This window comes from Sorex fumeus, unplaced genomic scaffold, assembly GCF_029834395.1.
Source record: "Sorex fumeus unplaced genomic scaffold, SorFum_2.1 ptg000186l, whole genome shotgun sequence".
Lineage (NCBI taxonomy): Eukaryota > Metazoa > Chordata > Mammalia > Eulipotyphla > Soricidae > Sorex > Sorex fumeus.
The window spans coordinates 112,038-129,346 of NW_026606243.1; the positions used below are offsets into that span (position 1 = coordinate 112,038).

The window sequence follows — 17,309 nt, forward strand, 5'->3', positions numbered from 1 at the left end:
ACTCAGTTCTTATCCAGCTTGATAATTTCCAACTGTTATTGTCATCCTGGTCCTTTCTCAATGCTAACTGTCCTTTGCGCCCCACACACACACACTTGTGGCAAGCTCACAACCATTGACTCCCAACCATTGCTCCCTTTTAAATATACCATTCAGTGGCTTTTAATTTCTTTGTATCAGGTGCCCATCCTAATAATCCTTCTTAGAATGTTTTTTTTTTGTTCAGCAAATAAAGGTTATACAAAGAAAGAAAGAAAGAAACAAAGAAAGAAAGAAGGAAGGAAGGAAGGAAGGAAGGAAAGAAACTAAGAAAGAAAGAAGGAGAAAGAAAGAGACAGAGAGAGAAAGAAAGAAAGAGAGAGAGAAAGAAAGAGAGAGAGAGAAAGAAAGAAAGAAAGAAAGAAAGAAAGAAAGAAAGAAAGACAGACAGACACCGGTGAAGTACCAAATATGCCAACAACAGTAACCAAAACGGGTCTCAATTCCCTAACTCTGAAGGGGTGTCCAGCTGGGAAGAATGAGAGGGTTCGTACTAAGCAGACAGCACGGATGTCAATGGGTGCGAAGGTGTCCCACAAGCAGCTGGCCACCAAGACAACCCACAAGAGTGCGCCAGCCAGGGGAGGCGTGAAGAGGCGACACCACTACCGGCCTGACACAGTGACACTGTGCGAATTCTGCCACTACCAGAAGTCCACCGAGCTGCTCATCTGCAAGTTGATGTTCCAACACGTGGTGCGTGAGATTGTGCAGGACTTCAAGACCAACCTGTGCTCCCAGAGCTCGGCCGTCATGGCATTGCAGGAGGCCTGTGAGGCCTACCTGGTGGGGCTCTTCGAGGACACCAACCTCTGGGCATTCCCTGCCAAGTGCGTCACCATTATGCCCAAGGACATCCAGTTGGCGTGCCTCATCTGTGGAGTCACTGTCCCCTGTCAGTGTCCTCCCATTGTTCATCAATTTGCTCGAGCGGGCCCCAGTAACGTCTCCATTGGAGACTTTGTTGTTACTGTGTTTGGCATCTCGAATACATCACAAGTAGCTTGCCAGGCTCTGCCGTGCAGGCGAGACAGAGCAGAAAGTTTACGATGCTAAAATCTCAGGGCTGGGACAAAGGGAAGATGCTACTGGTGCCCGCTTGAGTAATCGATGATTAATGGGATGACAGTGACAGGGGGACTCATGAATAATCACTCACCACCCCCTTCTTCTGAAAACCTTTAGCTCCAATAAGTGGCACTTGGTCTCTCTGAAGACTCACTGGTTATGTTTATTATATCTCATCATTTAGGTCCTAAGCTTTGTGCAATGTCATGGCTGGCTTCATGGAATTTTATGGAAGCAAGTCTTCCAGGCTGGTCCATAGTGTCACGGGACTCCAATCCTTTATTATTACCATATAGTATTCCACAAGTACAGTAGACACAAGGGCCAGGAATAATGCCCCATGGTTGGATGCCTGCCTCATGAGCTGGGGGGAGAAGGCAGCTGGGATGGAGAAGGGGTCATTGAGTCAGTGATGGTTGGAGGGATCACTCGGGATGGGAGATGTGTGCTGAAAGTAGATCAAGGACCCAACGTGATGGCCTCTCAGTTTCTGTATTGCAAACTAATGCCCAAAGTAGAGAGAGAGGGGAGATTATCTGCCATGGAGGCGGGGGGAGGGTGAGAAAGAGGCAGTATATAGGTAACATTGGTGGTGGGGAATGTGCCCTGGTGGAGGGATGGGTATTTGATCATTGTGTGATTGAAACTCAAACATGAAGGCTTTGTAACTGTATCTCACGGTGATTCAACAACAACAACAAAAATAATTTAAAGAAAAAAAGTATTCCACAAATGTAGAAATATGCCATCTTTGGTCAACTACCCCTTCATGGAGGGAGATTGGATTCACCCAATTATTTTTTAGCTTTTAGGAAGGTATGAAAATCCATGTCTAAATTATTACGATTCCACATGCTGTTTTAAACCTCTTAGATTGAGATTATGGAAACTGCTATTCGATGAGATTTCAGAGCCAATGTGACACTGTCTTCTTGGGTCTTTTGATGAGTACTTCCACAATCAAACTTGGTGAATGTGCTGTCCTCGCAGAGTAGGGTGTCCGTCTGTCATTAAACATATATCTTACTTCCTCTTGGTATCTGTATTGCAAACCATAATGCCCCGAAGGGGAGAGAGAGTATGGGGGAAATTGCCATGAAGGCAGGGGGAGGGTTGGGATGGGGGGTATACTGGAGATATCGGTGGTGGGGAACGGGCACTGGAGGAGGGATGGGGGTTCCATCATTGTAGGGCTGAAACTCAAACATGAAAGCTTTGTAACTGTAGCTCACGGGAGCGATAGCACAGCGGGTAGGGCGTTCGCCTTACAAGCGGCCAACATGGCCGACCCAAGTTCGATTCCTCCGCCCCTCTCGGAGAGCCCGGCAAGCTACCGAGAGTATTCGATATGCCAGACACAGTAACAACAAAGTCTCCAATGGAGACGTTACTGGGCCCGCTCGAGCAAATCGACGATCAACGGGAGGGCCTTTACCTTTACCTTATAATATATATGTATATACATTATTGATTGGTGCGGAGCAATACTAGAGTAGGTCAGGCCCTTGCCTTGCATGAAATTAACCTGGGCTTTTCCCCCCGCTGAATCTAAATGCTGAACCTCACCAGAGTAATTCCTGAGCACAGAGTCACGAGTAAGCCCTTGAGCATGCCAGGGTAGCCTCCAAAGAAACAAAACCTGTTATTGATTGTGATTCTGTGATGGATAATACTATTGATTAATACTATTGATGATGGTTTTTTTCATGCACACATTTCCAACAGAACACCATCTCTTTCATCCAATCATACAAATCTCTCTCTCTCTCTCTCTCTTTCTCTCTCCCTGTCTCTCTCTCTCTCTCCCAACTGTGTTACTTCAGGTCTTTTCTTATCCCTGTGCATGTTACCTTTAAGTCCTACCTAGGGGAGAGATCATTCTGTGCCCGCCCCTTTCCTTCTGCCTGACTTCACTCATGTGATACCCTCTAGTCCCATCCTGGTCTGGTCTGGTCCTCCCGTTGTTCACTGATTTGCTCGAGCAGGCCCAGTAACGTCTCCATCATGAGACTTGTTGTTACTGTTTTTGGCATGTTGAATACATCACGGGTAGCTTGCCAGGCTCTGCTGTGCTGGCGAGATACTCTTGGTAGCTTGCTGGGCTCTCTGAGAGGGGTGGAGGAATTGAACTTGGGTTGGCCATGTTGGCCGCTTGTAAGGCAAACGCCCTACCACTGTGCTATTGCTCCAGCCCATTGATTACAAATTCCATGATGCTGATTTTTTTCCCCCTATAGGGCTGCATAGTATTCTCTTGTGTCTATAGACTGAAAATCTCCCGGAAATTGACTACAGGGGAATCTTCAACGAAATAAAGATAGTGGTAACAACAACAAAAACACAAATAAATGAGATGACATCAAATAAAAACAAACTCAAAATTCTGCACAGCAAACACACCCAATAAAAAGATATCCATCTATCATTCTTATGACTATGGCATGGGATGTATATCCAAGCCAACTGGACAATTATCTCTTCACTTCTACACATGATCCTTGCTGCTCATTTTGCTCCCACTATTTGCAAAAAGGCTACGCAGACCCTGTCTCAGATTTTTGCTTGCCGAAGGAACTTCTTGATTCTCTGTCTCACCCCTGACCAACACCCTTTCATTTTTTTCTAAAATCTCCAGACTGACTTGGAATGCACAAGAAACAGAACCCTAGATCTCATCGAACTCTCTGAATTTAACTAGATCTCATTTGACTCTTACTCCCTATAACTCTCGGAACGACTCTCTGAATTCTTACTCCCGATAACTCTCTGAACTAGTAGTAGAAAACTACTGCCCTGTAGTTTTCTGAAATCCTAAGTGGTTCTTCAGCTGTTCTTCAAGTTTTTTTTTTATTAAAAGCTAGGAAGAGTACTAGTCTTCTGTTTTCTTTTCTTTTTTAAAATTTTTTATTGAAACACTGTGAGAACCTTACAAAGCTGTTCATGATTAGATTTCAGTCATACTGTATTTCAACACCTGTCCCTCCACCGGGGCACATTTCCCACCACCAATGACCCCAGGTTCCCTGTCATCCCCCTAACCCCAGCCTGCCTCTGTGGCAATCACTTTTCCTTTGTCTCTTCCTCTCTCCCTCTCCCCCTCTCCCTCCCTCCATCTCTCTCTTTTTCTCTCACTCTCTTTCTCTGTCTGTCTCTCTCCCTCCATATTTCCCCCTCCCCCCTTCTCTCTTCCTCTCTTTTCCTTTTGGGCATTCTGTTTGCAATACAGAGACTGAAAGGTTATCAGGAATACCCCTTTACCTTCCTTTAACACTCAGTTCTTGTCCAAGGGGACCATTTCCAGCTATGATTGTCATACTGGTTCCCTCTCTATCAAGGCCATTGACTCTGGGGTCACTCTTGCAGATCATAAAAAATCTCCTTAGGGACATCATTTGGAAGGAAAGTCATCGTGACCATCTCCTGGAGCTAACTGGAGATTATAATGAGTGGTGGAGAAACACACACACACACACACACACACACACACACACCAGCAGCTTGGAACAACCTACTGATGACAAAGAGCTGATAGGCATAAGGTTTCATCGGCTTCCAAGCCATGGAGAGATCCTCTGGGCCCTTATCTCTACTCTCCTTGGGTGTTAGTCTCCTACTCTGTTACTTGCATTATTGGTTTTCTTGATTGTCCTCTAGAACCCCTGGAAAGCAGCAACCAGTCTTACAGGTCTAATAGAGATTGTTCGTGTCTGTGAACCAAGTAGGGTGGATTCATGTAAACTAAATGCTGTGCTTCGAAGTAAAATAATATTTGACTTCTACTTACGTCTTTGATCTCATCCATTATCTACTTGCTAGCCTGTTCACATCAATCTATCCATTTACCTTCTTAATCATCAATCCATCATGTCACCCACCCACCTCTATTTGTATATTGAACAGACCTTTCTTTCTTTTTCTGCCTCTTTTTTTCCCTTCTTTCTGTCTTTGCCTGATCATCTATCAAAGATTTGTGGTATGAATTCATTATTGGAGCTACTATGTCTATATCTGCCAAGGTGCTCTTAAATCTATCATCAATCTGTCCACGCAAACATTCAACACCTATATTTGTGCATCTATTACCTATCTATTTAGTTACACATCGGTGTACTCAATATAGCATCTAGACAACAAAGAGACACAGGGAGAGGAAGAGAGAGAGAGAGAGAGAGAGAGAGAGAGAGCATGCAGAATATATGAGAGTTTATGAATCCTAGCAGGTATGATTTGTTCAACTATTTCATTCTCTGTCAACAGTAGCAAACAGAGTCTGTCATTGTTCTGACTGGTCACTGCTGTCCTTGCTGTGAGGATTCATTTTATTTTGTATTTAATATTTATTATTATAAATAATAAAGACGCAGAGACTATAAAACCCAGCTCCCGGAGGAGAACAGCGCAGAGTCTCCTGCCCCCGTGCCTGGCTGTCCTCACCGGGGCCCCTTGGATGGGGGAGGGTTGATTTTCTCTCCCCCTCCCTGCCCCGAGCAGAGCCCCAGCAGCTGAAGACCTCTGGAGCCAGCCACAACCACGCTGGGACCACTCTCCACATGTCCAAACAGGCCTCATGCATGAAAGAACTGGCAGAGGAACCCAGGCATGCAGGTCCCAAGGCTGAGGTCTCCAAGCCTACTCGGATTGGGACTGGGCCTTCTCCAACCAGACCCCCCATCTTCCAGTAGGTAGGTGTCATACCCACCAGCTGCCACCAGCGCCAGGTTGGTCCCATCAATGTCCAAGACGCAGACTATAAACCTCAGCTCCTGGAAGTGCACGGCCACATTTGCGGCCGCGCAACATCTTATTTTTTCCTTTGGAGAACCTGGCAGGCACCAAAAGTATCCTGTCCGCACGGCAGAGTCCGGCAAACTTCCCGTGTCTTACTCAATATGCCAAATACCAGTAACAATGATGGGTCTCATTCTCCTAACCCTGAAAGAGCATTGAAATGGCTCTTTTAAAATCTCAGGGCTAGGAAGAAGGAGACGTTACTGGTGCCTGCTAGAGGAAATCGACGAACAACAGGATGATTGTGATCGTGATTTATTATTTTTTTGGGGGGGCTGGAGCGATAGCACAGCGGTAGGGCCTTTGCCTTACAAGCGGCCAAGATGGCCAACCCGAGTTCAATTCCTCCGCCCCTCTCGGAGAGCCCGGCAAGCTACCGAGAGTATTCGATATGCCAGACACAGTAACAACAAAGTCTCCAATGGAGACGTTACTGGGCCCGCTCGAGCAAATCAACGATCAATGGGAGGGCCTTTACCTTTACCTTTTTTATTATTTTTTTGCTTTTTGGGTTACACCCGGTGATGCACAGGGGCTCCTCCTGGCTCATGCACTCAGGAATCACACCTGGCGGTGCTCGGGGGGACCCCATGGGATGCTGGGAATCGAACCCAGGTCAGCTGCGTGCAAGGCCAACGCCCTCCCCACTGTGCTATCACTCCAGCCCCAATTCTTTGTAGTTTTTTTTTGTTTGTTTTCTTTTGTTTTGTTTGCTTTATGGGTCCCACCCGGTGATGCTCAGGGCTTCCTCCTGGCTCTGCACTCAGGAATTAACCCTGGTGGTGCTCGGGGGACCCTATGGGATGCTGGGAATCAAACCCGGGTCGTCCGCGTGCCAGGCCAACACCCTCCCCTCTGTGTGATCGCTCCAGCCGCCCCCTGAGGACTCATTTTAACTGGACAAGGACGACCTCATCCTCCCTGCCCTCCACACGGTCAGTGGATAATGTTCCTACCTGGGGATGCTGTTTCCTTGTTGCTTTCCTCATCCCTGTGGTCCATCCATCACTGCAGCTAATCTGTGTTGCCTAGACGACAGAGGGCAGGTGTGTCAGAACGAGGCATCCGATCCCGGGTACCCGGGTACCCACCGTGCTGCTCAAACTCAGCATACACACACACCCCCCTCTTCGCATGACCCTCCTTCACGCCTTGCCCTCTGTGCTTTGCAAAGCACGTGTATTTCCCAGCTCCCTCTGCCATTCACCATTACCCGTCTGTCCCTGTGCCTCCGACAGCATCATTTCCCAGCACCGTTGGCTTCTTTTAGAAACACAGAAATTAGAAAGGGAATTGATTTATCGACGTTTTTATTTTTTTTTTCTTCCTCTCCCTGGCCTGCCACAAAAACAAAATGTGCTGAGGCCACGGAAAGGAAGGAGTGAGAGCCCTTTTCCATGAGGGAACGAGCGACATAAATATTTAATCTACCTTTGCTACCCCCAAGGAAATAAAAAAAAAAGTGGATTCTTTGAGCATGATAAAGGGCTAATAAGAGGCATGCTGGGAGAGGAGAAATGGGAAAATTCAGGGGAGGTGAAGACTCATTTAAAACGGGAAGGAAGATGGATGGGTAGTCGAACAGCAGAAAGATTTCCAGCAGAAACGAACACTGGGCTGTGGCCGGGAAAAAAAAAAGCCTCAAATGGACCCAGGAAATGGAACACGGGGGCAAACAAAATAAAATGAAAAAGCACACAAAAAGTAAAAGAAAGAGAAACAAAAAGAAGCATGAAAAGGGGATTCGGTTACATGGGGAAGGTGCGATCAAACCAGGACATTAATTACCTAAACACTTCAAGCGTTAAGAGTAATTTGCTGGGACTGGAGTCATAGCCCAGAGGGGAGGGCATTTGCCTTGCACGCGGCCGACCCGGGTTTGATTCCCAGCATCCCATAGGGTCACCCGCTGAGCACCGCCAGGAGTCACTCCTGAGTGCAGAGCTAGGGGGAACCCCTGAGCATCGCCGGGTGGGACCCAAAAAAGAAAGAAAAGAAAGAAAGAAAGAAAGAAAGAAAGAAAGAAAGAAAGAAAGGAAGAAAGAAAGAAAGAAGAAAGAGAGAGAGAAAGAGAGAGGAAGGAAGGAAGGAAGGAAGGAAGGAAGGAAGGAAGGAAGGAAGGAAGGAAGGAAGGAAGGAAGGAAGAGGGGCTGGAGACATAGCCCAGTGGGGAGGGCGTTTGCCTTGTATGCGGCCGACCCGGGTTCGATTCCCAGCATCCCATAGGGTCCCCCTCTGAGCACCACCAGGAGTCATTCCTGAGTGCAGAGCCAGGAGGAACCCCTGTGCATTGCCGGGTGGGACCCAAAAAAGAAAAAAAAAAAAGAAATGAACTGTGTTTTCTGGTGGAGGGATGGGTATTTGATCATTGTATAATTGAAACCCAAGCACAAAAATTTGTAAGTCTACAACTGTACCTCATGATGTCTCACTAATAAAAATTTTTTGAAAAAGGCAAAATATATATATATAAACCTAAAAAAAAAGAGAAAGAAATGAACTGTGTTTTGAATGAGATGAGGCAGACAACCTGCACTCTGTGCAGAAATAGAATATCGCCAGCAGCTCACTGATCACACGGTCCACTCAACTGCCTTGTAGGAAATCTTTACCTTGGGGGGAAAAATTTCCTTGGTCCTGTTGGAAGCCTTTGAGCCTGAGACTACACACTTTGGAGTTCATGCAAATACATGCAGAGCGATATCTCTATTAGATTCACTCACAAGCCTGGGAGGACATTCCTTCGGCTGTGATAAGCCATTGGTAGGTTTTTAATTTCTGCAGAGACAGGCAGGAGTCTGTGTGAGGAACTCTGGGTGGTACCCGAAAAGAGATTGATCTACTGTTGGCAGAGCAGAGGATGAAGTCTGATTCAAAGTCCTTCGTTCGACGTGGTAGCTGTGAATCTCATTTGTGATCTACCCTGATTCTCCTGAGTAGAATTTCTGGGGAGGGCTTAGGAATTCCTTTAGGCTCTGCCCTTTGAACTGGTCCCGTGTTCTCCTCCACCAAAAATGAAACGAAACAAAACCCATGCGCACACGCACACACACACACACACACACACACACACACACACACACACACACACACAGAGCATGCATTCTTCAGAGTGATGTCGGTGGCCCCCACGGGAGGCTCTCGTGAAGTGGGGAGGAGAGAGACGGTCACTTTCTCCCCATCCGCCTCTGCCATCCGGGACCCAGGGTGACTGGGTTCTTGTCTAAGCTTGCAGAAAGGAATTTCAGGAATAGATGATCAGTGAAAATTACACTGTTTTTATTTGGAGGTTTTGAAGGGAAGGAGGGAGAGAGAGTGGGAGAGAGTGGAGAGTCACGTGCTCAAGAGAGACCCCGGGCTTCTCCAAGGGCGGAGAGACCCCTACACACCCCCCAGCATCAGACAGGAAAGCAGGAAAGTCCCCATCTCCCGAGGGGAGATGCAGGTGACACGTGTGCCCGGCCACGTGGGCACCAGCAGCACCCGGGCTCGGGCAGCCTCTGTGCCCTCCCTGGGTTCCAGGGGGCCTTGAGGGGGTTTCTCCCACCTGCCCCCACCCACCGAGGGCTTCTCCCCAGGTCAGAGTCCGTTGCTAAGGAGGTTGCCAGGGGGGATGGGAGTGGGGATGAGGGGCTTCTTGGAAATTCCTTTCCCGGCCTTGGATTCCTGCGGGAGCTTCTCTGGGTCTGTGGCTGTCGATGGGTGAGGGTCTTCTCAGGCCTGAGTTCCTATTTCCTGCAAGGCTGGCCTTTGCAACTTCAGGACATTTGCTGCCATCACCTGGGGAGGGGGCTTCCGTGACTGCCTGCCTGCCTCCATCAACAGGACCACCGGCTCCGTTACGAAAAACACACTGGCCACCAGGGGTTCCTTTTGTTGCTTCCAATCTACCTTGAGGAGAGCCGCCTGGTTCTTAATACCTGCTGTCCTGAGCCTGGATTTCTTTTGTGGTTGTTTGAAGAATGGAGTCGGGTTATTAAATCAGACTCCATGATTCCAAGTCCCCCTGAACTCCCCGAGCCCCGTTTGATCTCTGTTAGATGCTCCCAGCAGCCTTTTCTCCCCGGGACGTGTCGTTCTCCTCATCCTTCTTGCCTGCCGTCACTGCAGGAGGACACTTGGAACTGTGACTTTGCGGAGAAGGCCCTATTGTCTGGGCCTACCTCCCCGCCTCCAGACACACCATTAAATTCAGGTCACAGCTTGCCCCCGGAGGATAATTGCAAAGACTCTTCCAGGGGGAAACCACCTGCGTGCCAAGGAGCGGAGGTTTCAGGGATTTATAGCGCTAGAAATGGGCCACTTCTCCAGGAGGATGCAACGGCAATGCGGAAACGCAGGGAGAGGCAGCGTTCGGTGTACTTTTATTTTAACTGGTGTTTTTAAAAATAGAAATGACATCTGCAACTCCACATTGAGTGGTTGCCACGTTCAGTGAAAACCCGGCGCCAAAGGGTGGAACGGTTAGGAGACCAGGTAGGGAGCCTGCCTAACAAACGCTCGAGCCAGACTCGCCCGCTGGTGTTCACTGTGGTCTCCAAGGACCCAAGTGTTCCAACCGGGGCAAATGACTGGGCACGGCTGGGTGTGACCCCAAAGTGAAACAAGAGAGAATTCTGGTTGGCTTCCTGCCATCTAAACTCTGGAATAATTTGCGACTCTTCCCAACCAATCTCTCTGCCTCTTGGTCTTTGGAAGAATTTTGGTAATTTGGCATCATATATATATATATATATATATATATATATATATTATATATAATCTCTACTAGGGCTGGAGCGATAGCACATAAGATAGGGCGTTTGCCTTGCATGCGGCCCACCTAGCCAACCTGAGTTCAATTCCTCCGCCCCTCTCGGAGAGCCCGGCAAGCTCCCGAGAGGATCTCACCCGCATGGCAGAGCCTGGCAAGCTCCCCATGACGTATTCGATATACCAGACACAGTAACAACAAAGTCTCCAATGGAGACGTTACTGGGCCTGCTCGAGCAAATCGATGAACAACGGGAGGACAGTGACAGTGACTACTAGGACTTGGGGGCTACACCCAGCAGAGCTCACGGTCCCCTCCCCGTAGGCTGCAGGATTTGTGTATGCAAAGCACTCGCTCAGGTTGAGGCTTCATGTGGAGCGTGGTGACCGGCACTGTAGCAGATAAAACCCGACTTTGCAAGATGCCCCAGAAGTGGAGTATCTGGGCCAAGTTGGCAAGAAGAGGGGGGGTCAGTCAACATTGGGTGTCCGGCCTTGAGCCTCACTCGAACTCCTGGTCACAGGTGCTCAAGACACAGAAACCATCACGTGGGCTTAGCAGGTCATCCTAACTGCAGCATCTAGCCTTGGTTGGGACTGGACCAGAGGCAGAACAGAGTAGGTGAGCTGACTGGCCCCTAATGCTGATCTCGATGGGATTGGACCTTCCTGTAAGCCGAGACCCTCTATAAAGCATGTGTGTCACTGTCACTATCACTGTCCTCCCGTTGTTCATCGATTTGCTCGAGCGGGCCCAGTAACGTCTCCATTGGAGACTTTGTTGTTACTGTGTCTGGCATATCGAATATGTCACGGGGAGCTTGCCAGGCTCTGCCGTGCGGGCGAGATACTCTCGGTAGCTTGCAGGGCTCTCCGAGAGGGGCGGAGGAATCGAACTCGGGTCGGCCACGTTGGCTGCATGCAAGGCAAACGCCCTACCGCTGTGCTATGGCTCCAGTCCTAAGCGTGTGTGTGTATTTGGCAATAAAGTGAAAAGCCATCGACTTCTCCTAGAAGGGGTTTCTCTGTGAGCCCAGTCATCCTTTGCCCCACGTCTGCCCGGACCTGGCGGACAATTTTTCCTCAAAAGTTTCACACTCACCACTGCCTGGCAGAAATGCTTTGTTTGGTCCATGGTGGGGGGTAATTGGTGCAATTGTCATCTTAAGTGGCTCTTCCTGTGTTTCTCTTCCTCACAACTGTGATGAATGGAATATGCCTTTCTCTGTGTGTTGGCGCCAGACACTTGTCATTTTGCAGCAAAAGCAAGATGTGTAGTTGGCTTTTTTTGTTATTTAATTTCTTTTCTCCATTATTGGTTTTTTTTTTGAACTTTTTTTTTTGGCTTTTTGGGTCACACCTGGCAATGCACATGGGGTTCCTACTGGCTCTGCACTCAGGAGTCACTCCTGGCGGTGCTCAGGGGACCACATGGGATGCTGGGAATCGAACCCGGGTCAGCCACATGCAAGGCAAGTACCCTCCCCGCTGTGCTATCTCTCCAGCCCCCCATTATTGGTTCTTACTGTCTCCCAAGGCTAACTGATTTTTCTCTGATGCTGGCTCTGATTTCCGTTCTCTTCAAAGGACACTGATGATTTATTTGAGCCTGGATTCAGATAGGTTTACCTCTGGTGGAGATGGCCTCAATCTGAGTCCTGTCAACAGACTTCTAGACAGACACATTGATAAGCCATTCAGACCAATCCTTCCAACTGAATGTAGATTCCACCCTTTCCAGAAAACCGTCATGACCAAGAAGTTATTTTATCGATGTTTTAACAAGTACACTGTTGCCATATGGGCGTCTTCCCATATAGCGAGTATGTATGTGTGTGTGTAGATATCGGCATTGTAAATAAGTATGACTATTTGGATATATATGCTCATTATAGAGAAGAGCATATGGTTATAAACTCCCATTAAACTCACAGTCACACACCACGACATGCTGCTATATTGGATTGCACGCATGACTTGTTTAGAGAGAAAATAATACTTGTGCCTCCGTGAACATGTATGTCTCAATGGGTGACTCCGTGTGTGTGTATGTGTGTGTGTGTGTGTTTATGGTGGGAGATGCACAGAGAATGTGATTTCTCTGTCACTGAGCAAAGTGGTAAGAGCGTACCACTGTGAAAACATGATTTAAAAGCCATGACCATGGCAAATGAGTTTAGTTGGTCTTGTTCTGTTAGTCCAGCCGTGGTTGATGACCACTGAGGAATGAATGACCATACACAGGCTGCTTCTTTCTTTCTCTTTCCATTCTCCCTTCCTCCCTTCCCCCTTCTTCCTCCCTCCCTTCCTCCCTTCCCCCCTTTCTCCCTCCCTCCCTCCCTTCCTTCCTTGCTTCCTTCCTTCCTCCCTTACTTCCTTCCTCCCTCCCTTCTTTCCTTCCTTCCTTCCTTCCTTCCTTCCTTCCTTCCTCCCTTCTTCCCTCCCATTCTCACTTCCTCCCTCCCTTCTTCCCTCCCTCCCTCCCTCCCTCCCTCCCTCCCTTTCTTCCTTCCTTCCTTCCTCCCTCCCTCCCTCCCTTCCTCCCTTCCTCCTTCCTTCCTTCCTTCCTTCCTTCCTTCCTTCCTCCCTCCCTTCCTTCCTTCGTCCCTTCCTCCCTTCCTCCTTCCTTCCTTCCTTCCTTCCTTCCTTCCTTCCTTCCTCCCTCCCTCCCTCTCTTCCTTCTTCCCTTCCTCCTTTCCTCCCTTCCTTCTTCCCTTCCTCCCTCCCTCCCTTCCTTCCTCCCTCCCTCCCTCCCTCTCTTCCTTCTTCCCTTCCTCCTTTCCTCCCTTCCTTCTTCCCTTCCTCTCTCCCTCCTTCCTTCCTTCCTTCCTTCCTTCCTTCCTCCCTTCCTTCCTTCCTTCCTTCCTCCATCCCTCCCTCCCTCTCTTCCTTCTTCGCTTCCTCCTTTCCTCCCTTCCTTCTTCCCTTCCTCCCTCCCTCCCTTCCTTCCTTCCTTCCTTCCTTCCTCCATCCCTCCCTCCCTCTCTTCCTTCTTCGCTTCCTCCCTTCCTTCCTTCCTCCATCCCTCCCTCCCTCTCTTCCTTCTTTGCTTCCTCCTTTCCTCCCTTCCTTCTTCCCTTCCTCCCTCCCTCCCTCCCTCCCTTCCTTCCTTCCTCCATCCCTCCCTCCCTCTCTTCCTTCTTCGCTTCCTCCCTTCCTTCCTTCCTCCATCCCTCCCTCCCTCTCTTCCTTCTTTGCTTCCTCCTTTCCTCCCTTCCTTCTTCCCTTCCTCCCTCCCTCCCTCCCTTCCTTCCTTCCTCCATCCCTCCCTCCCTCTCTTCCTTCTTCGCTTCCTCCCTTCCTTCCTTCCTCCATCCCTCCCTCCCTCTCTTCCTTCTTTGCTTCCTCCTTTCCTCCCTTCCTTCTTCCCTTCCTCCCTCCCTCCCTTCCTTCCTTCCTTCCTCCATCCCTCCCTCCCTCTCTTCCTTCTTCCCTTCCTCCTTTCCTCCCTTCCTTCTTCCCTTCCTCCCTCCCTCCCTCCCTTCTTCCTCCCTCCCTTTCTCACTTCCTCTCTCCCTACTTCCCTCCCTCCCTTCCTCCCTCCCTCCCTTTCTCACTTCCTCCCTCCCTCCCTCCCTCCCTCCCTCCCTCCCTCCCTCCCTCCCTCCCTTCCTTCCTTGCTTCTCCGTCTCCTTCCCTTGAATCTAGATTTGAAAGCTCACCTGACATTTTCCAACATCTCCTTAACTCCAAGATCTCCTTAAAACAAACAGGACAAACAACAAAAACGCAAACTGCCTTTCTCTGTTGCAATCTTGATCCAACATGGCAAATTCCCTTTCGTGAAACCGAGCTGTCAGGATATAGGTTTCACTTTATATTCTGTGATGTAAGAGGAGCGATATTTTCCCCCAAACAAATGTCCCTTGAATTCATTTATGCACATCCCAGGCCAGTAGACCATTTCTGGATTACGCTTCAAGCAAGAGATTGATTGTTCACTGGCCATGACCACAATGGGCCTAGTGCAATTTCTACCTTTAGCAGATTTACAAAGATATGGATTGTAGGTAAGCTGGACAATCTCTCCGTCTCTCTCTATCTCTCTCTGTCTCTCTCTGTCTCTCTGTCTCTGTCTCTGTCTCTCTGTCTCTGTCTCTGTCTCTCTCTCTCTCTCTCTGTCTGCATTGATCACCTTGTCTGTGCCCCAGAGGTAAATTCTTATGATTAAGTCTTAAAATGGTACTGTATTAAGCAAATACTTCCTAATAAGGCCCTCGAAGCAGGATTCATGCAGGAAAAACAAACGTCATAAAGAAAATAAAATCATTCAAAGGCAGATGAAATAAAAAAAAACACACACATAACTGCATAGGATAAAAAAAAAAAACATATATCTAACCTGCATTAATAGACCTAACCTTTAGTAAAAATCAAGTTCAACAGTCAATGCAGGGACTGGAGCAATAGCACAGTGGGTAGGGCATTTGCTTTGCACGCGGCCGACCAGGGTTCGATTCCCAGCATCCCATAGGGTCCCCTGAGCACCGCCAGGAGTCATTCCTGAGTGCAGAGCCAGGAGGAACCCCATGCATTGCTGGGTGTGACCCAAAAAGAAAAATAAATGTCAATGGATAAGGCGTTTGCCTGGCAAAGGCTGACCTGGGTCCGATTCCCAGTATCCCAAATGGTCCCCTGATCCCTGCAAGGATTGGCCCCTTAGTTCAGAGCCAGGAGTGAACCAAGTGTGGTCTTCAAACTACAACAAAAGTCCTGCGGAAAGTAGTATTGGACTCATGGGTCCATTGTAAGTGTCATCGCCAAGTGGGACCAGTGGACACCCGGTCCCCACAGCCCTAACTTCTAAGTAATCTCTCATGACTGTGTTTCAGCAGAAACGTTTCCTTTCGCCCATGAAACATCTTAGAATATTCGGGAAATGACCCGCAAACACACGCGAGAAGGCGGAGCTGACGGAAAGATTGCAAATCACGTTGCTGATGGAACCCATTTGGGAAACTGGACAAGGAGCGAAGGGTTCAGAGGAGGCGTTGGAAGGCAGAGCCCGCTGGGTGCAGGACATGGCTAGCAAGAGAATGTACCAGGCACGAGACAATTTAGGGAAGACAAAGTCAGCTGCCACTGGGTAGGCAGATTTTCCTGTTTGGGGCCCACACTCAGGCTACAGTGCTCACGGGTTACTCTGGCTCTGCCCTCAGGAATTACTCCTAGCAGTGCTCACCCTATGGGATGCTGGGGATTGAACCTGGGTTGGCTATGTGCAAGGCAAAAGCTCTATCCATTGTAGTGTCGGCATTCTTAGAGGACACTTTTTTTGGGGGGGTCACACTCGGCGATGCTCAGGGGTCCCTCCTGGCTCTGCACTCAGGAATCACTCCTGGCGGAGCTCAGGGGACCCTATGGGATGCTGGGAATCGAACCCAGGTTGGTCGCGTGCAAGGCAAACGCCCTACCCGCTGTGATATCACTCCAGCCCCAGGAGACACTTTTTTTTTGCTTTTTTGCTTTTTGGGTCACACCCGGCCATGCACAGGGATTACTCCTGACTCTGCACTCAGTACTTACCCCTGGCAGTGCTCAAGGGACCCTATGGGACGCTGGGAATCGAACCCAGATCGGCCGCGTGCAAAGCAAACACCCTCCCCGCTGTGCTATCACTCCAGCCCCAAGGGGACACTTTTTTATAAAGTATGTCTGGGCTTCTCCAAGCGGTCCAAGCAGGAAACTTTTGCCTGGTGTCGATTCTTTGGTGCTGGGAAGGAGAGAAGCAGTGTACTCGCAAGTACACTGTAGGTGACATATCCTAAGCCCATCTCATAAGAAGGATGGGAAATGCATCCTGGGTCAAGGGTGAAATGTTTTGGGTCAGTCCTATGAAGAGGATGAAATGCAGGAATCTGGGAATAGGAATCACGCGCACTGGCTTCCAGGAAGGCGGGCGTCTGTGTTCTAGGAACTAGGGGGCAGTGTGGAGCAATGGTTAGGCTCTGGAGTCTTTGGGAGACAGTAAACTATCTGCATCGCTGAGAGCCTCCTGGCCTGGGAAATTGGGGTTTATCCTGGCCATCTTTTGTTAAACGCTCGGGCTGAACCTCTTCAGAGATCTCAGGCTTGAATGAAGCTTTGAAGGATTTTTATTTATTTATTTATTTTTTAAATTTTTGTGAGTGAAACACCATGAGGTACAGCTGTAGACTTACAAATTTTTGTGCTTGGTTTTCAGTTCTACAATGATCCAGTACCCGTCCCTCCACCAGTGCCCATTCTCCACCACCACGGGTCCCAGTATCCCTCCTGAAGGGTTTTTTGGGAAATCATATGATTCCTTATTATTTTCATGCCAAATTTGTATTCGAGCACCATGAATGACGATGTCACTCACAGTTGGGTTTTTGACAGACCAATCACACCACCGATGCTTCACCTTCTCTCCACCAGTGTGCCCAGAATCCCACCCCATCCCCCGCTCCCCACCATCAAAGGATGTTTTAATGACGTTTTGGCTTTGACGCCATTCAACATTTAGCCCCTGTGACTAAAATTTGCAAAGTTTTAGGCAAAGGATCTTATAGTTTGTGATCGTAGGAGGTAAAGTATCTAATTTTGTGTTAGATAAGACCTTGAGTGGACCACAAGCCAGTTGCATGAAAGGCTAAGAAAACGCACCAAACAAACAAAACAAAAACTTTGGGGCTGGAGCA

The 17,309-nt window shown here is 48.7% G+C and overlaps 1 protein-coding gene across 1 annotated transcript; it reads left to right on the forward strand.

Annotated features, from left to right (window-relative positions):
- Positions 1-450: 450 nt before the first annotated feature.
- Positions 451-934, forward strand: LOC130017278 (histone H3.1-like; the record flags this gene model as incomplete). Its single annotated transcript, XM_056107962.1, has 1 exon — positions 451-934. A coding segment is annotated over exon 1 (484 nt), but the record flags the coding sequence as incomplete, so codon positions are not given.
- Positions 935-17,309: the final 16,375 nt, after the last annotated feature.